At 55.1% G+C, this 23,788-nt stretch overlaps 11 protein-coding genes across 11 annotated transcripts; 5 read left to right on the top strand and 6 right to left on the bottom strand.

The window, feature by feature from the left end:
* Positions 1-581: 581 nt before the first annotated feature.
* On the bottom strand, positions 582-2,300 carry CORC01_12757 (uncharacterized protein; the record flags this gene model as incomplete). Its single annotated transcript, XM_022624375.1, has 1 exon — positions 582-2,300. The coding sequence occupies one exon, from the start codon at positions 2,298-2,300 to the stop codon at positions 582-584; it is 1,719 nt and encodes a 572-aa protein (XP_022469141.1).
* Positions 2,301-3,951: 1,651 nt separating this feature from the next.
* On the top strand, positions 3,952-4,878 carry CORC01_12756 (uncharacterized protein; the record flags this gene model as incomplete). Its single annotated transcript, XM_022624374.1, has 3 exons — positions 3,952-4,498; positions 4,621-4,702; positions 4,779-4,878. The coding sequence occupies 3 exons, from the start codon at positions 3,952-3,954 to the stop codon at positions 4,876-4,878; spliced, it is 729 nt and encodes a 242-aa protein (XP_022469140.1).
* An 824-nt stretch (positions 4,879-5,702) lies between these two features.
* Positions 5,703-7,945, bottom strand: CORC01_12755 (uncharacterized protein; the record flags this gene model as incomplete). The annotated part of the gene is made up of 2 exons (XM_022624373.1): positions 5,703-7,454; positions 7,505-7,945. 2 exons carry the CDS (start codon positions 7,943-7,945, stop codon positions 5,703-5,705), a joined length of 2,193 nt encoding a protein of 730 aa, XP_022469139.1.
* Positions 7,946-9,171: 1,226 nt separating this feature from the next.
* Positions 9,172-9,543, bottom strand: CORC01_12754 (uncharacterized protein; the record flags this gene model as incomplete). Its single annotated transcript, XM_022624372.1, has 1 exon — positions 9,172-9,543. The coding sequence occupies one exon, from the start codon at positions 9,541-9,543 to the stop codon at positions 9,172-9,174; it is 372 nt and encodes a 123-aa protein (XP_022469138.1).
* A 363-nt stretch (positions 9,544-9,906) lies between these two features.
* Positions 9,907-10,461, top strand: CORC01_12753 (uncharacterized protein; the record flags this gene model as incomplete). Its single annotated transcript, XM_022624371.1, has 4 exons — positions 9,907-9,941; positions 10,084-10,184; positions 10,236-10,295; positions 10,373-10,461. The coding sequence occupies 4 exons, from the start codon at positions 9,907-9,909 to the stop codon at positions 10,459-10,461; spliced, it is 285 nt and encodes a 94-aa protein (XP_022469137.1).
* Positions 10,462-11,560: 1,099 nt separating this feature from the next.
* On the top strand, positions 11,561-13,304 carry CORC01_12752 (dynactin p62 family protein; the record flags this gene model as incomplete). Its single annotated transcript, XM_022624370.1, has 2 exons — positions 11,561-11,850; positions 11,912-13,304. The coding sequence occupies 2 exons, from the start codon at positions 11,561-11,563 to the stop codon at positions 13,302-13,304; spliced, it is 1,683 nt and encodes a 560-aa protein (XP_022469136.1).
* A 321-nt stretch (positions 13,305-13,625) lies between these two features.
* On the bottom strand, positions 13,626-14,714 carry CORC01_12751 (40S ribosomal protein S7; the record flags this gene model as incomplete). The annotated part of the gene is made up of 3 exons (XM_022624369.1): positions 13,626-13,992; positions 14,054-14,136; positions 14,553-14,714. The coding sequence occupies 3 exons, from the start codon at positions 14,712-14,714 to the stop codon at positions 13,626-13,628; spliced, it is 612 nt and encodes a 203-aa protein (XP_022469135.1).
* Positions 14,715-15,536: 822 nt separating this feature from the next.
* CORC01_12750 (uncharacterized protein) lies at positions 15,537-16,580 on the bottom strand (the record flags this gene model as incomplete). The annotated part of the gene is made up of 2 exons (XM_022624368.1): positions 15,537-16,180; positions 16,241-16,580. The coding sequence occupies 2 exons, from the start codon at positions 16,578-16,580 to the stop codon at positions 15,537-15,539; spliced, it is 984 nt and encodes a 327-aa protein (XP_022469134.1).
* A 2,036-nt stretch (positions 16,581-18,616) lies between these two features.
* Positions 18,617-19,516, top strand: CORC01_12749 (carbonic anhydrase; the record flags this gene model as incomplete). Its single annotated transcript, XM_022624367.1, has 1 exon — positions 18,617-19,516. One exon carries the CDS (start codon positions 18,617-18,619, stop codon positions 19,514-19,516), a length of 900 nt encoding a protein of 299 aa, XP_022469133.1.
* A 796-nt stretch (positions 19,517-20,312) lies between these two features.
* On the bottom strand, positions 20,313-21,667 carry CORC01_12748 (acetyltransferase; the record flags this gene model as incomplete). The annotated part of the gene is made up of 5 exons (XM_022624366.1): positions 20,313-20,340; positions 20,407-20,579; positions 20,688-20,722; positions 20,798-20,871; positions 20,997-21,667. 5 exons carry the CDS (start codon positions 21,665-21,667, stop codon positions 20,313-20,315), a joined length of 981 nt encoding a protein of 326 aa, XP_022469132.1.
* A 1,098-nt stretch (positions 21,668-22,765) lies between these two features.
* CORC01_12747 (uncharacterized protein) lies at positions 22,766-23,731 on the top strand (the record flags this gene model as incomplete). Its single annotated transcript, XM_022624365.1, has 3 exons — positions 22,766-23,213; positions 23,301-23,506; positions 23,579-23,731. The coding sequence occupies 3 exons, from the start codon at positions 22,766-22,768 to the stop codon at positions 23,729-23,731; spliced, it is 807 nt and encodes a 268-aa protein (XP_022469131.1).
* Positions 23,732-23,788: the final 57 nt, after the last annotated feature.

Below are 23,788 nucleotides of genomic sequence, written 5' to 3'. Positions count from 1 at the left end.
CAGCCTCTAATCCATTACGGCCATCAATTTCAAACATTCGCGCACTTTCATCTCCGCTTGCATACCTGCTTTTTACCGTGGTGTTTCCAATCTCAATCCAGAGCCCACCCCTCCCCCCGCCAGCTTCCCGGCCTAGACAATCACATCACCATTCGCCGACCCGACATCAAAATTGGGGGCAGTCATCAACATCTCGTGCCCTTTGTGATTTAGTGTTTGCGAAGCTATTCATGTACCATACGCGAGCTCAGCACCAATGTTCTTATTCATCTAGTCGCCCAAGAGTTGTGAATACCTCTACGGATTGGCTCCCCCATCCCATGTGCGTGCCTCCACAGAAGCATTTGAGGAGTTTACAAATAGCACAGTTCCCTGGGGTCATTTGTCGGTATGTTCTCAATACAGCATACTCGGACTACCATCTCCACCATCCCCTCATCAGCAAGATGGCGCGACCATTTCTACTTGTCTACTATTTTTCAACACATTCACTCACTCATTCCATCCCTCCCTACCTCGCAAAAAAGAATCAGCCAAAGGAACGACAAACCATGGCAGACCAAGAATCGTCATCCATCTTCCTATCCATCAGCACCGTTCGCCACATCCGCGAATTTGACAATGCAATCGTGTCCATCGCCAAGGGCTGTCGAAAGCGCGTTGCAAAAGCTCATTTCGGCACCATCAATCGATTGCACGTTCAGAAAGTCCCACCAAGATGCCATGGTCGACTCGTCTAGTTGCACACCGTCGACAAGACAAGTCGACTTGGCGATGCGCGTGTGGTCGACCGGGAACAAGCTATCGTGCGTCTCTTGTACTTGATGCTGGAACATGTCGGATGGACCGCCAAAACCGCCGTGCGCCCGGTTCTCCGATTCGGGGACTGCTGCTGCTGCTGCTGCAGAGTGACCGTCGCCGCCCTCGTCGCCCCGATGCCACCGGATCGGCCCCGCCTGTGTAACATCCGGATGCTCCAGCACGTGGGCAACAGCGTCCATGATGCACCTCCGAACCAGACGCCTGTTTTCCGCCGTCAGAGGTTGCTGGAGCAAAGCCTCTCGCTGCGCCACAAGGTTCTCGACAATGTGCCGGCCGTCTTCTTCCCACAGCTCGCGGCGGATGGTGCTGGTATCCTCCACCATCTTGCCCAGAAACGAAAAGGCTGGTCTCGGGCGTCGCTGGCCCGGGCACACAATATCCCACACGCTGAACCACTGGTCCTCCGTCGACCCGTTTGGTACTCTCCCCTCCAACAAGGCGTCTTGCTCTCGTGTAATCCAGGGTGGACCTGACTCGTCGACGGAATGGCAAGAGCGTTGCACGAGGTGCGAGTCACGCTGCTCAGGCCCCGAGAATATTTCCCAGCAAATGGGACAGTAGAACTCGGGCCGGTTGTGCCTCCTTCTCATGTGCTGCTTGAGGTCCCGGATTCGTCCTAGACGAAGCATCGCGCAAGTAGGGTGCTTTTCTGGGTCTTTTCGATAGAGAGGACAGGCCAGAAATCGTTCCTCTGCATTCCCTGAGCCGCTGCTGTCATCGTTGTCTTCGGGATCGGAGCCATCCGGATCGTCCTCGTCGGGGTGTTCGTTTCTTTCTTCACTGCCACCCCTTTGCTGGTTTCGAGATCCCATGTGCCGTTTTGATGGTGGTTCCTGTTGCTGACTCCCAGACTGTCGACCACGTTTTCTGCTCGGTGCTTTCCCTTCTTTTTGTCCAGAAGTCTTCCGGCACCGGGTTGCTGCGAGTCTATTCTCGAGGTCTCTTAGAGCCTCAAATACTAGGTCGCTCATGTCGCGGTGTGGCGTTGTAGCTTTTGACGTTGTACAAGGTGGGTGTCCTGAGCCAGGGTTGATAAAGGGTAGACTACCCCCTAAATAGGACGTCGCCTCTTCGTCGAATTCAGAAACGTGTCGCCTGCGGCAGTCTCTGGGGTCCGGGACAGGGGGGCGTGATGATTGATACTTGTCGAAATGGCATTGATACTTCTTGTCGGAATGACACCCGGATTCGACGTATGGCGAATCTGGTCTCTGTTCTCCTGGAAAAATGATGTCCCAAATACGATACCAAGCCTTCACTGGGTTCTTGTCGCCCACCTGTGTTATAGCAGCGACTTGTAAAGACGACAGAAAAGCTACCGTAGGGGCCATCTCCAGAACATCCCACATCGAAAGGCGTGACGTTGCGGGCGACGGCTCTCCGGACATGTTTGCCCTCTCGCGACCAGAAACGGAATCCATCTCTCGACCCGACGAGGATTTCAGGCGCTCACGCCTGAGTAAATGCTCCTTTAGCATTGCAATCGAGGAGAATCCCTTGGATCTGAGATCAGAACAGCATGTAAAAGGTAAAGGTTCGCGTTTGGAAAAAGGACACGCAAAAAGTCTCTCTTTGCTGCTTTTGACTCGAACTCTACGTTGATCCAGGTTCCCTGATGGATCTGGCTCGTCGTCTTCGAAAGGAGATTGATCCATGTCGGAAAATGACCGTTTTCTCTTGTGTGTTCCCGACGACGTGGAAAGGGATTCGTATCTTGCGTTCCCGCCCCTCGGCCCAGACCCGTCTCGATGTTCTCGGAAGTTGGCATTTTTGATATCAAGCAGCCCAGAAGTCCCAATTGCAATCGAGTGCGAATCTTGAGGGTCTGTGGGGAAAGACTTCGAGAAAAGCCCATGCCAATGATAATTGTTTCTCACATCAATCTCTCCACAGCCATTGTTCCAGGCTGTGGGCTGGTCGCCCATGCGCTGGATCTCCATGTTGCCTGAGGTTTCGAATGGCGAGAGGTGTTGTTGAAGCGGGACTGCTTGCTCAGTAGTCAAGGGTGGTGCGAAGGCTCTCCCCAGTCCCCTTTTAAGTAGCGTGAGGCAAGGTGAGGGAGGTACTTGATCGAATATTGGGTGGCTCGTATTGCTGTCTGTCGCCTTATCTCACCCTGCCCTGTTTACTTACGCGTCAGTGGCGTCTCTCTGTCGAGCAATCAGATTGCAAGACTCGACGCAGCTAATCCACCTTGCTGCAGGACTCATGCGATGGGGCTGAGAGAGGGCACCATTGTGCTCATGGATCTTGAGCACACTGGTGCTCAAGTCATCCACATCGGGGCTAGACTCGTCAGGGAGCTCTGGACGTTGACTGGCATTTCGCCAGTTGGGCCAAAAGAAATGTAGTGATTTCTGGAAATGATTAGCCCCGAGGTGCTTTTTGCAAGTGTTTTTGAGGGGAGCTCGTCATTCCGTGTCCAATCCTTTTTCCTCGCCCGGGGAAGTTGCAAGAGCAACAATGAGCTCAAGGATGGCTAGGAATAAGCCTAGTTGCGCTGGACTTTGATTGTTTTCCATGTCTACACCCTTGGCTCGTTTATTAGTTGTTTCAGCCTTGTGGTCCTTTCGACCGTTGCTACATACTTAAGCACGATAAGGTGGAAGCTGTTTGGTGCCTTTTTGTTGTGTCTTTCCTTCCCTCTTTAAATGTCTGCCCCTCCCCCGCAATCCGCTAGAGAGGCACGGATCACCACGAATCCCCCGAAATTATGGAGACGCGGCACGCGGGTCGACTCATCGCACCGCTGCCCCTCAGCGCGCGAACCGTTTCGGGAGAACCAGCCCAGAGTCAAGGAAGGCTTGCGACACAAGAGCTAGTCGGTCGTATTCGGGTATCGCTTTTTGTGGTCCCCGACACCGTTTAACCAGGTCCCCTGGGACGGGCAGTCTAATTGAGTTGGTCCCATTGCTTTACACGTCCTCGTCCTCCTCGGTCCAATTATCCTTTCCGAAGCTTCCCTCCTCCTCATACGAACCGATAAACAACGCGTCAACGACTCAGCGGACCGATCCGAGCCAACCTCGTCCCATTTCTCCTCCTCGACGATACCATCACATTGCCAACCGCGATCCGAACACAAAACACCTCTCCCAAGTCTCCCACGACGCCCAAAAGGCGGAAAAGATGGTCTCAACACGCTCCTCCTCCCGCGCCCTCCCCAACGGCCCCGACGCCTCTTCGAGCATCCCCGCAACAGCCCGCGCCGTCGCCACCGCCGCCACAACACACCCCGAAAACACCTCGACCGCACAAGGCTGGTCCCACGCGCCAACGACCTGGACCCGCCTCTGGCTCCTCGTCTCCCTGCCCCTCGTCGCCTGGGACACGGGCTACGTCCTCCTCCGCCCCTGGACCATGCCGGGCGGCCACCTCCACTGGCCCCTCTACGTCCCCTACAAGCTCTACGGCGAGGTCGACCACGTCTACGGCTGGAAGGCTTTTCACGCCGGCAACGGCTTCACCTCGGCCCAGGGCGCGCTCAACGCCGTCGAGACGCTCATGTACCTCGCCTACTACTGGCTCTACTTCTCGCGGGGCCGCGCCGTAGAGAGCGGCCCCGCTGGTGGTGGGTTGCCGATGAAAAAGGTTGTGGGCGGGCGGGCGGGGGCGCTGGCTATTGTTATTGGGTTCAGCGCGGCTGTCATGACGTTGAGCAAGACGGTGCTATACTGTGAGCAGCATCCACCTTTAGCCCAAGCTCCCTGTTCTGTTTCTTCTTGTCCCTTTCTCTTTTTTCCCTTCTGCGCTGGGTGTTGGACATGCAAAAGTTTTTTTTACTGACGGCGACTACAGGGGCGAACGAATACTTTTCCGGCTTCGACAACATTGGCCACAACACGCCATTGGACCTCCTCTTTCTATGGATTATTCCAAAGTAAGCCAATCTCCCAGATTGACAGACAGGGTTATCCCAATGGTGTGTAGAAGCTGACATGGAATCGTAATGACAGCGGCGCCTGGCTCCTCGGCTCAGGCTACATGATCCTGTCCATGGGTGGCGAGATCGTCGACGGGCTGGCCCTCGCGTCAAAGACTATCAAGACGGAATAAAACATTGGGCCGAAACGCGCGACGCGGGGTTTGATTCCGTGTCAACTGGAAGTACAAAATTGGGACATCTGTGTGCTGTACGAAAATAGCGCGGCGAGGGGCGCTCGATTGCTCGATACGACTGGAAATGAGGTAGAGGCAACTTTGAAGGGATGGTAAATATGAGATATAGATACAAGAACATATGCGTAATGTTTGATGTGAAAAAACGCTTATCCTCGTCAGAGTGGCGTCAAGCCATATTCAATCAACGCTGCGCGGAGGACGGGATCGCCATGGTCCCAATCCACGATGGCTGCATTCCTGCAGGCACCGCGCAAATAAAGAACGCGGGGCGGGTGAGACAGGCCTCAGCCGTCAGCACTTGCGCAGGACATTTTAATGGCGAATAGGAAAAGTTCCACATTCTCAACGGACGAGTCAAACACCAGCTTTGCTATTGTCAAGATGCGTTGTGGTGTGTAGATATGTCGAGCTTTAAGTCGTATTCGCCTGGGGTGACATCCGCGGTATAGTTCAAGTCGCTATTCCAGTGGAAATTGGTTTGCATTTTGCTTCATTCTTTTGAGTTTTCCAGTAATGGGAATATTGTACAGTGTGTCATGCCATTCCGTGCCTGAACTCCTTCAACAACCCACAACGCCCGTATCAACCATCGCCATGCGCGGGCCAGGATAAGGAGGATGCGGCAGGGTATCTCGTCATATCCGAATCAATACATACAAAGAAAAACAACACTAGTAGCACGCTCGCCACTATCATTCGTACACACCTCGCCTTGGTGTCTCGAACCCATGGTAAGGAAACGCGCACAGGTAATCAGTTTAGATATTCAAAGGCGAACAGCTAGTGAGCCCCCCGAGGTCTTTGAACTGCTCCCACACAGGCTGAACGTCCATCTGCCCCAAGCCCAGGGGCTCCGCATGAATCGGCACCGAAGACTTGCGAATCTGCAAGGGAAGAGGTTCCAGCTCGTGGCGATGGAAGTCCTCCTCCTGCTGCTTGATCAGCTCCTCATAGTCATGCGCATAGCTGCCCGCGCCACCGCCAATCACACTGTGGCGCCGATTGTTGGCGGCCAACCCCGAAAAGCCGGCACGGGGCGGCGTCCCCACAAAGGAGAGCACGTTCCTCATACGCCGGCGGCCGCGCAGCGGGACAGGGCTCAGCATGGGCGACTCCTGGTTGGGCCAGGTCTTGCATGGTGCGTCGGGCGAGGTGGGCGGCGCCGTGGAATCGACGGTCGCATAACTGTGGCCGCTCATCGAGGGGGCCTCCGAGACGCCGCTCGACTCCGACGAGGTCGAGAAGGAGCGCGGAGCGACCAGGGTCCGAGGAGAGACCTCGGCGGGAGGGCCCTCCCACTTCTTGACAGCGTTGGTGCCGTTGCCGTAGCCGTGGACCACGATCTCGCAGTAGGATACCTTGCGAGACGCCGGGGCGCACTGCTCTTCCAGCTTGCGGAAGATGCCGAGAGATCGCCGGAATGGGTTGTTGCGGGACAGGCTCCGGCTTCGTGAGCGGGCCGGGGCGGCGACTGGGACTCCGCAGGTGGACTGTCGACGGAAGGCTACTTCTTCGCGGCGCGATCTCGCGGAGTAGTCAACGTCTGGTCTGATTTCAATTGTCGGCGATACAATCACAGCCGGTGTACCGTGGCAACCCGTTGCCCAGTCTGTGACCGATTGCGACCCCCGGGTGTGGGTTGCAATGTCTGTCTGCCTGCGTAGGAGGGTCTGCAGTTGGCGTCCCTCCTTCCAGGGTGGCAGTTTCTCAACAGACACGGCGAGGTGGTAATCCGCATCAACCGTGTCTCGAACCTCTGGCGGAGGCTGTGTGCAGTTGAGCAGGACTTGGTAGACCGTGTAAATCAGAATCCAGCGCACCTTGCGGGCGTCCACGAGACTAATTTTCTCGGTCTTGTCCACGCGGATGAGTGGCGAGACGGAATCCTCTTCAAACTTCCGGTAAGCCCGGACAAAGTCGTTGTCGAGAAGCCCGGGATCACGCATGTTCATCGCCTTGATCATGGCACTGTGAGCCACCAGGCGCTGATCAGGCTTCAGTTTGTCGCCTCGCGCGGTGTTCGCCAACCATTGCAGCGACATTCGCCGGGAGGCCTTGTCGCTAGCCGTCTCTGGAAGCAACGGCAGCGGATGTCGCAGGGACTTGTAGTTGCACCGGTCATCGAACTCCTGCACGCTCTGCACGGCGCAGATCCCGCCTTGCGCCAGCAACGGGCTGCTCTCTATTGAGGTGAACTCCTCATCTACGAGCAAGTCGTAAACGGCTTTGAAGTCCTTGCACATGGTGCTGAAAATCTCGGGGTCGAATGTGGTGCTGCTCCGGGTGTCGAAGGATAGCGGTGGATAGTAGCCAAACTTTGTCCGGTAGAATAATTGGATAAAGGATCGGAATCGGTCCAGGTGAGCACGTCCTCCTGCTGGAAGACCGAGATGTGTCTCAGAGAGCTCTTCTTCTAGGAAGTTCTTGAGCATGCCACCGGCCTGACTGAGCCGTGAATTCATCTCGGTCCGCGCCCGTCGAATCAGCGTTTTGGAGACCGAACCAATGTGCTGTAACCTGTGTGAGTCAAACGTACAAGCGTTGGGCCTCAGAGACATACCTGATACTCGGGGCTGTAGAAAAGCTCCTCGCTCATTCCAACGCAGTGACTGAATGCGTCAATGTACAAATCTCTAAGTTGGAAGACTTCGGCCAAGTGCAGCATAGCGAGTGCATGTTGCGGCAGGCCCTTGATGTCAAAGTACCCTTCTTCGTCGAGGTACGCAGTGAGATCAGACACGTTGTCTTGTTCGTTGCCTCTGAACTCTGTCATGCTGTTGAGAAGGCCGATGAGCGCGGTGCCGAGATGCTCGCCAACCACTGAGCGACGGAAGATCCATGCAAAGAAATTTCTCGTTGCAAGATGGTAAGAAAACGCCTGTTCTTTGTCGGCCATCGGGGGCGCTGGAATGTAGAGCTCAACTCGCTCATTTGGGTTGACGGCATTCCACCGGTCCAAATCATCATACTGGTCATGGAATGATCCCGGCGTCTCAGGCATGTCGCGAGCCATAAATCTCTTGACAAACGGATGGCATTTTGCCGAAAGCAAAGCGCCGAATGGTACCTTGAATGCAGGCCCTCTACGGGACTGCCCTTTGCCGTACAAATGTACGAAGCAGTTTCCGCCGCGAAACCACAATTCAGGGTCCTGAGACAAACATGTTAACGAACAATTCCGAGTCAAACAAAAACCGTCGTGCCAGCGAGTGTCTTTCACAAGAATGGGTCAGTTCCTTACTCTTCTCAAATTGTCCCAGTCGCTGCAGGACCTTGCCGCACCATCCCACCTCTTAACCTTTGAATTCTGAGGCATCCTTCCTTCAATGATAGGGATTCCAAGCTTTTTAGGCGTCCAGCCTTGCGTTGATATTGTCGACATTGTGCGAGTTGGCGGGAGAGACATTCGACTTCGAGAATCTCGTCGGCCGTACATGGTGAGACTGCAAGCCCGGGACAAGTCGCGGGAATAGGGACGTTGATATGGGCGATCGTTGGATAGCTTCCGCGCCGGGAAGCCTTAAACCTCAGCTGGATGCGGCCAGGGAGCTTCACCCAGATTGAGAGCTGACAGCAGTGGATGGCGCCGATGACTGCAGAGGAGGTGTTCCGGGCGGCGAATAGTCCACAAGGGCCCCTGTCAGATCTGTGTTGATCACTGAGGGGACTGAGGTAACTAGCGGGAGGTACCTAGTACGCCCGTAGGAGTGAACAATGACTTCGGATCGTCACTTGTCCACGGCTTTTTCGAACCTGGTCGAAAACAGCCGGGCCAGATGGACGAGTGAGCTCTGGTTGGATGGGGAAATGGACGCCGAAAACCTTACCAATCGTCTTTGGGTGGGCGTCGTGATGGCTTTATGTCACTTATCCCGGAGCAGAACGACTTGACACAGAATCCGGGACAGGCTGGACACACCTGCGTCCTTGCAAAGGCCCGCCAGCTTGCCCACGGTCCGAGCTGCCTGTCGATGAGTTGAGTGACGCGGCGGGAGACAGAGGGATAGCTCCAAGCCATGTTTTAGACCGGGCCGCCACTAGAGCAATGGATGAACCCCCTCAGTCCGGACCCTGTCCTTGTCTGGAGCTTCTTCTTGGACGGCCAAGCGAATGTGCCTGTCATCGACAGCTGGGATGCGCTGGCAGTCTCCTCAGACTTCTCAGGCTCTGTGCAGAGTATGGCCGTACGCAGTCTGTTCCTGAGAAACACTGCTGCTGCAGCATCCGTCAGCTCCAGGCTGTGCCACTGCAGGCGCCCCGTCCGTGAGCCGACTTCTCGCTGACAAGGGCGGCGAGAGGAATCATTTTGCCTTTCAACGGCAACATATGTTGTTTGGAGGTCTCAAACAGTCTCTGCGTCTCCACAAACGCTGCTGTGACGGAACCCGAAGTAGACGTTGGAGTGATCGGCAAGGCCAGTTGAGTTGTCTCCTCGATGACATGAGCATTCTTGCGGCTGCATCCCCTCTCCATGGGACCCTTGGAGAAGGCTAGTGAAAGGGCGGTGATGCAAAGCGTCGATGCTGGCTCGCCTCTGCACACCACCAGCCCAGACAAAGTCCGGGGGCTTGTCTTGGGGGATCGCCGTCCTCGATGCATACTTCGGCGTTTTTGGCCTTGATTCGACAAACGAGCTCACTGATTGGTCAGAATCGCGTTCCGCTTGCTCGATTGAGCAATGTCTCATGAAAAGTTGGCGACTAAACCACCGGGAGCTGGGGCTTCCTTTTGCTAATTGTCTTGGGACTATCGCAATCGGCTTTCTTCTGCTGAATCATCAAAGTCACACGGCGCACAGCAGGTGAAGTCATTCCAAAGCCTTTTAACGGCCACGATCGCATCCGGGAGATGTGCATGGGGTTCGACCGTCTTCATCTTGACGAGAGGCACCTTCGAATCTAGGTCTTGCATCCATGTAAACCTGCTGATTGACAGTTCCCAAGACCAAAAGACGTCATCCGCATGAGGGTGTTTATCACGGCGGGAAACTTCATTGTGTGAGTGCCAGGGTGCGTGGCTGCGAAGCTCTGGAGGGTCGGACGCTTCGGAGAAGTCGTCGCCAGATCAGTCCGTTCTGAGGGACTCGCGACCGATGTTGTACCACCTCGCTAGTAATGACCGGTGCTCGGGTTCTACCAGGATGGACCAGGGCAGGGAACCATCACCATGGAACGACGAGCGTGCGTTTGGATTGCCTAGCTTCATGCCGTCGGCCGACATGAAAAGCCTCTTCCCCAGTCGTTAGGGCCAGCCTCAAAACTGTTGCTTGCCGTGGTCTCGACTTCAGATAGATATTTTCCGATCCGACGTCTTCCGCATCGGTGTACCTCGCGTAGCAGACTCGACCACAGGTGCGAGGTAGTCGAGTGCCAAGATGCCGGCGTCGACGGTCTGTGAGAGTGACATGGCCACTTACACACATGCACAGTCGACGACGCCTTGACGGGCCTCTGCCCTGCGTGGAACAGCGGCTCCAAGAGGGGATGCAGGGCTTCTGCACGGCAGAAGCCGCGTTGACCACAGTCGTTCGAGTCCAGCCATCTCTCACGCGGGGCGACAGTTATCTTCCAGAAATCGGCTCAGGATCACGAGGCACAAAGAAGCTCCGGAGACGGATCCCACCGAACGAGCATGGCTCCCGTCCAGCATCGGACCGGAGGCAAGACAAGCCCAGCCATAAGGACTCAGCCCTCGCTCGCTTCGGAAGCGTTTGTACAACCTAGGCCCGGCGGCTGGATTTTGGCGTCCTGTCGCACTAGAGACGGCCTGGACCACTATCAACTAGCGCAGCGCCGGGCCGCAACGAAAACGTCGAAGCTGAAGGGAGAAGGCCCAGCCCGGTGGGACCATGGTGAACGGTAAAAGGAAACCGCAGACGAATTGGTGTCTGCCAAGCAAGGCTGGCCGGCGGCATGGCGGCCGGCAGAGAGAAGCTTAAGACAAGTGCAAGTCATATAATCCAGATGCGGGAAGCCTTTCGAATCCCCGAGCCGGAGATACCGAGCCCTGTCGTTGGAGACATCGAGCCCGTGGCGACGAGCGTGGTGACAGTTGTGACAGCTTCTTCAAGGCGTCCTTGGCCAGAAACCCACGATGGTCTGACAAGAGCCGGTTCTCAGTCTTGCGTGTGTTTGACAAGTTCGAGGCATGATGATCAGTTACGTCCGTCCATAGAGAGAGTTTTCCAATTCAATAGGCGAATTTCATATGCAGTCGAGCGCATCAACAGGCGATGGATGGCAAGCTAACGGCAATCGGAGGGACAAAGCTGAGGTCCTTTTCGGTGGTAAATCTACAGAGGGCCGAAGTGGAGGGTGGGATAGTTTAATCCCGCTGACATAAGGACGCATGTTGGAGGTGGGAGAGCCTTATCGATAAGCCAAGGTGTGGCTCCTTATCGGCTTTATCAGCCCTCCGCCCTCCGCCCTGGGCTCTGGCCGCGCTGGATTTCGGTGAGGTGAGGAGCACTGTCGCGTCCGAGAGACGGCGCCGTGCAGACTCTCAAACGCCCTTCTTCAAGCCTCTCTGCGCGGCATAGTCGCCCTCCTCCTCGTGGAACAACCACCCTCTCCAGCATTCGGAATTCACTCCGCCTTAACACTATGTCGGAGCGAAAATGGCACCTTTGACCCCCTACACCTACATCCGTTGCCCCTGCTCCGAGACTCACCAGTCCAGCGAAGACGGATCGTCGACGCCGGGGAGCCCAGAGGACGATGAGCGAACATTCGACCCGCGCGCTCCGCGTGCCAACTTCAGTCTCTATCCTCTGGAGCATCTGATGTACTGCGAAGACTGTCACCAGATCCGGTGCCCGCGATGCGTCAATGAGGAGATTGTCACCTACTACTGCCCCAATTGCTTGTTTGAAGTTCCCAGCAGCAACCTGAAAAGTGAGGGCAACAGGTATGCGCAAGGCCTTGTGTAGGAGAGAGGTGAACTGCGGCGTTTTCTAACGTCGTCATAGGTGCACACGAAGCTGCTTTCAATGTCCCGTCTGCGTCGGCCCCCTCGCCGTTACGGCCCTCGATACCCCGCCTGAGACCAACCTCCTTACGGCTGATGGGACAGCGCCTCAGGGCGGTTCCTACGTGCTATCATGTTCCTATTGTAACTGGAGCTCGACCGAGATTGGCATCAAGTTTGACCGACCAAACGGCATTCACGGGCAACTAGCCAAATTGCAGAACGGCGGCCAAGCCAAGCTCACCCCCAAGGAACACAAGGAGAGGAAAAAGGAGAGCAATGGGGAATACCACTTGGACCCGGAGGACATGGATGCCGAGCTGCAGTTTGCGCAGCTCAAGTCCTTCTATCAGAACCAGATGGCCAACTCGAATCCCTCTGCGGGCGGTCTCTCATCACTGGGTGACCTGGGCCTCAATTCGCCAAATTCCTTGTCTCGCATCATGAGTCTGTACACGGGGAACAACTTTGGGAATAAACAGGCCCGGGGTAAGGTGCAGACTATGAGGGAGGCCGTCAGTCCCGACGAGGGCTTGAAGACGACCGATCTAGACGAGTCAGGAGCCATTGAGAAACTCCGGCATACGCATCCCGACGATACAACCACCTCAGCTCAGAATTCTCTACAGCAGGACCATGTACGCTTCCGAGACGAGCTCCGACCCATCCCCTATCTCCTGAGAACGAAGCGATCCAAGAGATGCCCGCTCTGCAGACATATCATCAGCAAGCCGGAGGCAAAGATCTCCAACACCCGGTTCCGCATCCGCCTCGTCGCTGGCAGCTACATCCCCACCATCACCATCCGACCGCTGCAGTCGGAGGTCCAGAACCTCCCCTCGACCGCTCGGCCGCCGATACCCCAGGAACTGTGGCTTACGCCACTGAAGCCCGTGCAGTATCTCCTGACCTTCAAAAACCCCATCTTTGAGACTGTCAAGGTGTCGCTGGCCACCCCGTCGAGCACGCCCGGCCGGTTCGCCAGCACCGTGACAGTGCTGTGCCCGCAATTCGAGATCGATGCCAACACGGACATGTGGGACGACGCCCTCAAGGACGACGGCGATAAGGAGCGGAGGCGGGGCGAGGAGGGCGGGATGCAGCAGGCCGAGGTGGGCAAGATTTACGAGCGCGGCCGCAATTGGGTGAGCATCGTGCTGGAGGTCGTGCCGGCGTCGTTGAGGCTGGAGCCGCAGCCAGGTGGCGGCGGCGACGGCGCTTTGCGCGAGGACGAGGACGTGTTGGAGATACCCATGTTTGTGCGCATCGAGTGGGAGACGGAGGCCCAGGGCGATGTCGTCGGTACGACGGCGAGCAGGGAAAAGGAGGCGAGGGAGAAGAGGGAGCTTGCTTACTGGTGTGTTTTGGGAGTGGGACGCATCAACCAGGACTAGACTCATGAAAAATGATACCCAGTGGATTGCACTTCAAGAAAATGGCTTCGAGCAAACAATGTTCACATGTCTTAGAAAAGCTTGGAGGAACAGATTTTGTAAGAAGGAGCGGTCAAGTGTTTTTGGTATATGCATTTTTTGGGCAGCCTGTAATTGATTCGCCCAAGCTATATCCCTTTAAGACGCCAGACCCTTTTTGACCAACCAGTCATTGCCATGCTCTCATTGCAGCAGACCAAATGCCAAACCCATCATTGACCGACCATGATTCCTTTTTTAATTTTCACCATACACAAGCCCTTCCACAAGATGTTGAGTAGTCTAGTACTCGGTGGAGCCGGACTGGGGGAACTCGAAGGTGACACCGCGGCCGGTAAGCTTGCGGTAGACCTCGGAGTAGGTGTCGAGGCGGTAGTCAACACCGCCGCGTTCCTTCTCGTCGAGGATGACCTTGAGGAGCTTGGAGCCGTCCTCCTTGGTGCGGAGGCGCTTGCCGACAATCTCGACGGGGTAGACGAGGTCGGTGAGGATGGCGTCGTGGACGGCGGTGAGAGTGCGGGAGCGGGGGCGCTTCTGGGTCTGGTTGTTGCGGGAGCGGGCGGAGCGCTTGGGGCGGGGGAGGATACGGCGGGAGGCCAGGATCAGGACGTGGCGGTCGGAGAACTTCTTCTCGAGCTCACGGGTGAGGCTGTTGGCGAGGAGTCTTAGTATCTGACGGGACGGAAGGATTGGGTTTGAGAAAAACTTACCGCTGCTGGACGCGGTGGAAGCCCTGCAGGGAAGGAACGGGGACAAAGATGGCAATAGCCTTCTTGCCGTGGCCGACCTCGATCTATAGGAAGATCACAAGTCAGCATGCGAGCTCCAGGACGATGCCTTGGACCGCTTCCCGTCCTGTTCCTGAGATTATCATTCTTTTCAGCGTTCAAATCTCCGCCGCCACGGTAAGCTGGTGGAACACACACAACGTAGGAACCCCACCCCCCAACAAGACTCAAACGCGCGATTCCGTAGCTGATGATGCCAAATGTTCCTCTTCCATCCTGATGTATTTCAATCGAGAGAAGGGCTCCGGGGCTTGTCATTGCTTCGCAACGCGCTCGTCAATTGGGCGGTGGTCCATGTGCGTGTGTCTCTCCATGCTTAGAATTCCGTAGCGGCTGGGAACAGGATGTTCGATTCCGGAGAATTCGCGGGTTCGGAAGTCTTCAGGACTTATATTGGTGTATCGCTTCAGGTAGTTCTCACCTCGCGGGCAGAGACGATCTGCAGAGGGCGGAGGGCGACCTTGAGGTCGGCGGTGTTGCTCTCGAGGTCGTACAGAGCCTGGGCAATGTTCTGCTCGAGCTCGGAGGGGCTGGCCCGCGAGGGGCTGTTGACAGCGATCTTGTTCAAGGCGGGGCTGGACATCTTGACTGTTGCCGTTGGGGTTGGTTGACGGTGGTCGGGTTAGTTGATGCTCGAGCGGACGGGGTCACGAAGGGGGAAAAGTTTCCAAAGTCGATCGCGGTAGACACACTCAATTCGAGATGCGCCGTCAGAATTTCCGGTGGGTGGGTCCCGAATGATTGGGGTTTACAAGCCCTTGGATGGTCTGTGCTTATCAGCATCTTCTCTGTGTTTTTTTCGTGAGCCTCTGAGTGGGTCGTCATTCGTGAACGGATCCACTCCCAAAAGCGCGCTTGCCTATTTCGGGCACCAGGTCAGTGGTCATATAGTGGAGGGCTCGGTGAAGGGCTCGGTGAGATTTGTAGGGACGAGTTGGGTGAAATTTCCTATCGCAGAGCTTTCCTAGAATGTCATTTCTCCTTCGTTATGAGTATTCAAAGGCACAAAGCATAACATTTCGGTGACTTCTGAAGGGCTTTCAAACGTCTTGGGCTACTTGGCGGTGGTGACGAAAACTGACTACTGCTTTTGAGTAACCAAGAAGCTACGTGGAAGCATTAACAACAAATAATACTCAACCCGCTGGCTTTGAATCTATCCTTTGAAACGCCAAGATGATAGTTCATGTTTGTTTTTCAATTTTCAAAACCATAATTGCAAATATTGGTCTTGCAAATGTATCATGTGAATTTTTGGGGGGTTTCCGTTCTCTAAATTAAGTGTATTATATTGGATGAATGTATAGCTCGCCGCCTAACAAGATCCCAACCCGAACTTAGGGAGTGTGCAAGTTACTTGTATTCATACAATCTGTTCATATTTGACAAAGATTCCATCATTGTCTTACATCATGGCCTGCGCCCTCTCATTCCTCTCTTGCCTTTCCATCTCACTCCTGAAGACATTGCCCTCGGACGACGACGGCGGGGGCGGTCGTGGCGGGGGCGGCATCATCTCGACGCCCCGATCAGGCGAGGAAAAGGCATTGTCTCCGAGACCAATCTTGACGTCGGCCGTCCGCTGGCCGCGGCTCTTGCCGACGCCGTAGCCCCCTCCGCGGGACGAGAACATGCCCTTCCTGCGGCCGTACCACCAAATGAACCAGGCGATGCAACCGAGGGACAACACACCAAAGACGATGGGCAGGACGATTCCAAAAACGTTGGGCGCGCGGCGTCTCCCGTTGTTGTTTTTGTTGTGATTCTTGTTGTCGTTTTGCGAATGGTTGACGATGCTGACTTTGGCTCCCGGGTGTCGGGCGGTGATGGATCCGTTGGTCTGGGGGAGGGCGAGGAAGAGTTGGACGCTGAGGGATTCGTTCACGGCCATGTTGTAGCCTACGGCGGCCCAGGCGAAGTGGCCTTGGGATGCGGGGAGCATTTGCGAGGTGAAGCCGTGGCCTGGGTCGATGGCGCTCGTGGCGCCGTAGTCACCCTGGACCTGAACCATTGTGTTTGGCAAGGGGAACAAGCTGGTGTCCCATGTTACTAGATTCTATGTTATTGATTTGTCCACGTGTTGGATATTGTTTATGAAGAGATACTTACTCCAAAAAGTCTTTCCTCCCTCCACCTTGCTCTCGGCTTTCGGAGAGCAGAAGGGGTGGTCGACACCGTTGGCTCCTGCAGCCTGATTGCAGAGGAGGAAGGACCCGACGCCGTTGGCGTCAGCCGTAGGGAGAGTCGTGCTGCCAGTAAAGGCAGATGTGGTCTTGCCGTCGTTGACGGTCGGGGTGATGGTCTTGGTTGCGCCGTCGGCTTGGACCGTCACCCAAGGTCGAAGGGCGTCATTGCTCTGCCGAGGGAGGATGGCGGCGTCGGCTGCTTGTGATAGGACCAAGACTGTGGCTGCCAGGCCAAGGCCTCTTGAGAATCCCAAAGCGACCATGACTTGTTCGTGTACCAGAGAAAACGATTCGTTTACCAGAACGAATTTGGTGACAGTATGCCAACTGATGGCATTTATTAACGAAAGGGAGATTCGGTGTTCACTCGAGAAACCGGAGAGAATCAGACACAAGCGGACAGAGGAACAGCCATGGTTATGTATCAGGTATCAGCACTGAACATGCAAGAATGCGACGAATACTCATCATGTGTGGCTTACGCCCACGGGACACCTTGTTTCCTTGTCTTGAAACCGTGATGAGTTTGCCTTCAACCTGAGCGATCTGCAATGCAGCCTGGAAATTTCGTCAAGAATATACGGCAAGTACGGCCAGTTCATGTCAATTTGTTTTCTCTTTCTTTGGGAACATATAATGCAACCACATTCTCATCAAAGATGCTGCTGTCTCCCATCATGACAGCTGCTAAGATTCGCTTAGGATGGAAGGATGTGCCCATAGCTCTGTGAGGCTCCTCGCGGATGACAAGACGAACTACTTTACCTCACTGGTGGCGTCAGCCGAGAAAGGCAACGAACATAAGGCACCGGCACGCTGACAATGCAGGGGTTCCCCTCTTGCTCCGGTTTCAAGAGAAAAAGCAGTCTCGTCTCCCGCTGGACGGAGTGATCAGACCGATGCGTAGAGTGGCTCTGCTGGCGTGACCCTTGGGTGTACGTGGTTGCGTGCCATTGTAATGGTACAATTCCGGGGACTGTTGGGGTCCGAGCTGCTTGGAGGAGTTTGGGTGATGACGGGAGGAGGCCCGGCACTGGGCCCGGCACTGGGCCCATGGAGGTCCTGGCACCGCATGGTCCGCTGGGTCCCCTTTTTGCGCTCGTTCACGCCTCCGCGGCGACCCGTTGAGTTTTGTGAAATGGGAGTATTATCTGCAAGGTTCGGCACTTTGATCAGATTTCTCTGGCGAAGCGAGTTGGTACTTCAGATGGAACGGTGTGGCGACCGGGCCAAGGAGGGCGGGGGCCGGTGCTCAGTGAAGCCGGGTTATCGGGATTTGTGGGGACGCGTGTGGCATTCTTCGGCGGGTGGCCGGGCCGGGTTTTCGGGATTGTGCCGCAGTGCTGCGTGGCGATATTCTGTCAGCCAGGAGGACGGTTTGCGTGGGATTGCTCTCATGATTGGATAGATACGACGAAGCTTATTGCATGGTTATGTGCACAAGTCAAGCGCACACACACCTTTCATTGAGAGCAGCCTAGGTTGAAGGGGAAGATGCCGTCTTGGCCGGATTAAAGGCTGTTTGATATGCCGTCAGATGTTCTAAGCCAAGAGATCAAGATTGGCAGTCGAGATGTACGCAACTTGTGTGGCTGCATCCCCATACACACGTGCGTAAGGTACGGATACAAGTAGAAGACACGCACTGAATCTGGCCACGAGATTGATCCTTCCCCGCTTCCCTGGGTGGTATACCCAACTAGAAGTCCCAGTCCAGATCAACCTTTGTTCATTCCTTTTCGCCAAGATTATAGTCGTGTCTGCCGCCATTGACTTTTCTCCCCCGGCTCTTGGTCTCTTTGCACTGTGCAGGGTTTGAGCCATCCTCTCTGCCTTACTATGTATGGCTGAGGCCCCCTACCATGATGATCATCACCAATAATGATCGCAATGAACTCCATGCAATTAGCCTTGCCGTCACCCCAACAACCCCCGCCCAGAGCGCCGGACTATCGAGAAGGAGGCCGCACCGTCCACGCACCGTCCCCCCACACCGTCCTTTCGCTTGCGCAGTGACGTCTCTGGTAGCGCAGGCCGCACGCCGCAGGGCATGCAGCCGCCAGCGCCAGCGCCAGCGAGCGATCGCCGGAGCTTCCCAACAAATCTTCCGTGGCAAGAAGGAAAGGTGCGACATTTCCTTCACCTTGGGCCTTGGCTGCCAATGCTCCGATCTGACAACCTCCCAGGTCCGCTTACCTGCAGCAAGCTACCGGGCTCGTCGGCGCCTTTTTCGGGAATCCTCCTGCCGCTTCTATTTGCCTAAACCTCTCTCCAACTTTTCCATAAATAACCTCCTCTAATGTTTAAATCAAGCCTTCTCCCGCGCTCCCTCCCTTCCCGCCTCCTCTCCTCCCCTGCGCAACCACATCCTCTCTCCAGATTCACCATCACCACCTTTGGAGTTCAACTTCAATTTCAACATCAACTACATCACCACCAGACCTCCAGCTTCTCCCACATCGCCCACAGACGCGCACCATCCTCGCCATCGTCTACTCCTCCCTCTCACAGGCCCGACCGCAAGATGGCTGAACGCGACATTGAAAAGTATCTCAAGCAAACGCACGACCGCGTCTTTGAGAACAACCGCAAATGGGCCGAGGAGAAGAAGAAGCAGGACCCCAACTTCTTCGTCAGCCTGTCCCAAGGCCAGGCTCCCGAGTACCTCTGGATCGGATGCAGCGACTCGCGCATCCCCGCCGAGCAGATCACCGGCCTCGAGCCCGGTGAAGCCTTTATCCACCGCAACATCGCCAACATGGTCAATAACATTGATCTCAACGTTATGAGCGTCATTAACTATGCCGTCCGCCACCTGCAGGTCAAGCACATTGTCGTCTGCGGCCATTACGGCTGCGGAGGTGTCAAGGCCGCCATGACGCCCAAGGATCTCGGCTTGCTCAACCCCTGGCTTCGTAACATTCGCGATGTCTACCGCCTGCACGAGGCCGAACTCGATGCCATCAAGGAGGAGGACGCCCGCTACGACCGCCTGGTCGAGCTCAACGTTCTCGAGCAGTGCCGCAACGTCATCAAGACGGCCGCCATCCAGCAGTCGTACGCCAAGAACAAGTTCCCCATTGTCCACGGCTGGGTCTTTGGCTTCAACGACGGTCTCCTCAAGGACCTGGAGATTGATCACGAGAAGATGCTCCACGACGTCCAGAAGCTCTACCACCTCCCTGGTGCAGACTTCTAAGTGCGGTCGACCGACCGACCTGGCTGGGACGATGCACGAATTCCCAGTGCGGGGTTCAGTTGACAGGACGGGTGCGATGGGAGGGGGTGGACCGGAGCGTTTGTCCACGGTGACTCACGGATGAAGTTCGGCTCTCGACGGCTGCCGTGTGTGTGCGCGCGCTGCATTCGCCCATCGCGACTTGGGGGGAAAATTTTCTTGTTGAGGGCGGCATCTTCCACCCGTTGCAGATCCGGATGGGGTTGCTTGGCAAGACGTAGGTTCTGACCGAGACATGCCACCCCACCACAGCTGTTCATCTGGTCTAGCTTAGTGGGAACTAGAGCTGTCAACGAGCTGGGGGCCCCACTGCCGTGCATATCCGAGGAAGCAAGATTGAGAGGGAGCAGTAGAGCTTGTTAATCAACAGCCGTCACCGGCGGATGGTACCGGAGTTGAAGATTTGCGTTTTTCTTTGGGATGCGGGAGCTCTTGGGAGGGCAGAGCAGGTTTGGTGTAGAGGCGAAGTGCGCGAGGCCAAGAAAACTTGGTTCTTGAAGCTGGCAGTTTTTTCAGAGCAGGATATATCAAGTGAAAGCACAAAAATAATTAATCAATTACCCAACGCACCAGCTCTCTCCATAAGTCGTACCAAATGACACTGACTTCCAACATGTACACGCCATAAAATTCCATGCTGAGCAAGTTGGCGTGCTTTGATTTGCTAATATTTGTATAAAAAATGTGTCTATATATGTCTATGACTGCTGTAGACGTTGGCTAGCAGACTTCCTCGTCTTTTCACTTCAACTCCAATCTATTCTTCGTGAAGGTGAAGAAGATTCCTATCACATTGGCCGTCAGCTGGACAAGTGCGTTACTTCAAGTGGACCAGAGAGTGAGTGACTCACCACGAAACGTTCCACGCATGCCTGCCCTTGAGACTCTGGCACATCTTTCGGCTCCCCGTGTTATACGGTGCCACGTCGGCCGACGCCCAACCGTCGGCGCCGTACTCGCTGGAGCTCCTCCTTATCAGCTTTGCGGCGAGGGCCTTTGCGTAGCCTCGCTGTCGGTATGGTGGCTACATTCGAGGGGGAGTAAAGTTAGATCAAAAGACCAAAGATGACAAGAGTACATGCGCCCCCTCCCCTCCCCCTTTGGTGGTGACATGTAGTCATGTACAACATACCTCGCAGTGGAGACTTGACAATGAGGCGTCGGTTCCTGCAAGTTAGGATGGGTTAATACGAATAGCGGTATTCAGGGAAACTCGAAGACTAGGAAAGCCGCAACACGCACCCAGAAACGACCATGCGATGGGCGTCCCATCTCGCAGCTTGAGAACTAGACTCGGCCACGACATCAAAGTCTTGCTATATCCATCGCTTTAGCTGAGTCTCTATAAGTAAGTAAGAAAAAAGAAAAAGTGAGAGAAAAGAGAAGAAGCTTTTGAAGCCGCAAAGGAAAAAGAAAAAGAGGTGAAGAAAAAAAAGCCTACACCTGACGCGGAATCTCGGTCCTCGAAATCACAATCTCGCAATCCCGTTCCGTAGCCGGACCCCACGTGGCCCCCTCGGGCAGCGTCACCGCGTCTTCAAACTCGGGAATCTCATCGACGCGGAACAGCCACTTTTCGTACTCGTAGTCCTGGCGGGGCGTCACGCGCGCGCCGGTCCGGATCATGACGTCCCGGACGGCCGTGGAGAGGGTCCCGACGAGGCACGCGCCCGGGTGGCCCCTGTTGTCTGGCTGTTCTCTGCTGACTTGCGCTACGGCGTGGAGGACTGCTGCGATTTGCGACTCCGCGGTTTTCGTATCCTTGTCGTCTCCGGTGCTGTTGCTGTTGCTGTTGCTGTTGCTGTTGCTGTTGAGGTTGTAGTTGTCTTCCAGGGTGGAGTAGAGAAAGAGCTGAGTCTCTTTGTTGCTGCCAAAGTCTAGGTACGCCGCGGAAAAGTGGCGTGGCGGTTGGTCCAATGTCTTGTCGTCTTGCGGCGAGGAAGCCGACGGAGGGAAGGGTGAGTCTGAGGCGAGGATGATGCGGGCTGTTGGGCGCATGCCGCCTTTGAAGCGGGTGCATTGGAGGCGGCGGAGGACGGGGAGGGAACTTGGGAGGTGGGTTTCTAGGAGGGGAATGAGGCCTTCCGGGACGGAGGTGTATATTGTTGCCATTTTGACTTTTCAATCTTGTTTGATGCTGATGGGAGTGGCCAGTGGGTTGTGGGATATCGCGTGCTTGGGCATCTGCAATGGCAGGCTTGGAGGTGCCAAGTTCGGCAGATTATATATCCGCTGGAGAGACTCAGACGCAGTATTACTGCAGATAGTTAGCGGCTGTAGCTGGAAGAGGCAGCTCTCAATTGCTAGTGACTCATACGAACTCGACGCGCGACACAGTCACCCAACCCTGGATGATGAATTCATGGCCCAAGCGAGTTCACTCTGCGACTCTGGCATATAGAAATGGGATCCAGTACGGACCATTGAGGCTTTTTTTTTTTTTTTTACCGAGTTGACCTGATTTAGTACATGAGAGATTTAATTAAGAATACAAAAGTTAGCTGGTTAGAAGCTTTGATGCCGGCCTCCAAAGGTGCTTTTTGATAGCATCTAGGAAATTGTCAAAATACTCATGGGCAGATGTCGAGGACATTGAAACATCACATACCTTTCATGCTACTTGGAAATAATTAGACTTAGTGATCGGATGAATTGAGCTGCACAAATCATCTAATGGCCGCAACCTCATCGGAGACCAAAACAGCGAGGTGGACAATGGCTGATATGAGCAATCTCTGTGTTTGTATGTCTGACTCTGTAAGTTGGGCTTTCTGTTCTTTAAATGTGGCAGCTTCCAGCTCGTTCCCTTCGCTCTGCACACCGAGCATGGTACACAACCCTCTGCTAGAACCAGCAAAAGTTTTGCTAATCTGGGGCAAAGCAGATGAGGTAAATTTGTTGAAAAGAAGCTCAATATGTTTATACCGGATACCAATACTTATGTATTCGACGAAGATCTCGCAAAACACCACGCGGCGTTTTGGAGACGGAATCAAAAACACGTTAGTACACCCAGTCATTGGTTCAAGTAGGGACCAGTGCATTTCGGCCTCGAATGTTGCGCCCCACACGAGGGGGGACCGCTCAGTGAAAATCTCAACTGCATGCCTCTCTAAACTCAGTGATTCGTTCGCTGCATCGGCCTCACTTCGACGGGAAAACAAAACACACAAAGATCACAAAAAGAGACTTTTCACAAGAAAAAAAAAGATGGCCAGCTACGACCGCAACGTCGTCGTCAACTGCCTCAAGAGGCACTACGAGCTGCTGGTGCGCATGGGGTACATGGACGCCTCGGCCGTCGAGCTCCCTCCCGCCGCCGGCTGGAGCGACGCGGAGCTCCGCGTCGACGCCCTCCGGGCCATGGGCCGCTCTGAGACCGTCATTGATCTCCTGCGGCACATCCCCTACGTTCATGAGAACGAGGAGGCGGATCCTGTCGAGGTGTACACCGAGACGTTCCCGCTCCGGTACCTGCGCAACGGGCGGTGGTTTGGCGGCGGCAACGGTAGTGGTAGCGGCGACAGCGGTGAAGAGTTTGCAAACACGCCGCTTTTGGACCTTGGGTTTGCGCCGTTTGACGGGCCTGTGCCGGCGGATATGGTCTCGTTGACGCATGCGGATGAGGGCACCTGGTGGTTGATTGACACAAGTCAAGGTCAGCTCAGCTTTGCGTGAAGCTTTGTTTGTTTTTGCTGGCTCGAGCCTTTCGAGTGCTCTGTGAAGCTGACGCAAGGACTATTAGGATGCATCTACCCGTATGGGACCGAGTTTGACAAGCGCGAAGAGGATGTTCCCGTGGACAAGCAGTGGCTTGTTGTGGATCCGGTGCCTGTCCAGGCTTACTTTGACAAGATTTACTCTCAGGTCGGGAACTTGGATGTGGTGCCGGCGCCCCGCTCTGGCAAGTGGGAGGCGAGAGTTGTTGAGGAGTACACCGAGGAAGGCCAGGTGAGTTCATCGGCAACGAAATCCCAAGGTAGATTCGTGACTAATCTGGTTCTTTTCTCTCGCGTGATATAGGAGGTGAAGAGGCTGTATCTTGAGCACGGGTGGCCTAATGCTTTCCGCAGAGAGGAGTTCATCCAGGCTGTTGAGAGAACTCGGGCGTCGTTTATTGAGGCTGGGCTGGGACATGATGATGATGATGATGAGGATGATGAAATGACCGGTTAGAAGAAGAATAATATTTCGAATGTAAGGTACTAGAGCTTGAAGACACAAAATGATCAA

The sequence above is a fragment of the Colletotrichum orchidophilum genome (assembly GCF_001831195.1).
Source record: "Colletotrichum orchidophilum strain IMI 309357 chromosome Unknown Scaffold_164.1, whole genome shotgun sequence".
Lineage (NCBI taxonomy): Eukaryota > Fungi > Ascomycota > Sordariomycetes > Glomerellales > Glomerellaceae > Colletotrichum > Colletotrichum orchidophilum.
This window is presented reverse-complemented; position numbering and strand designations above follow the sequence as displayed.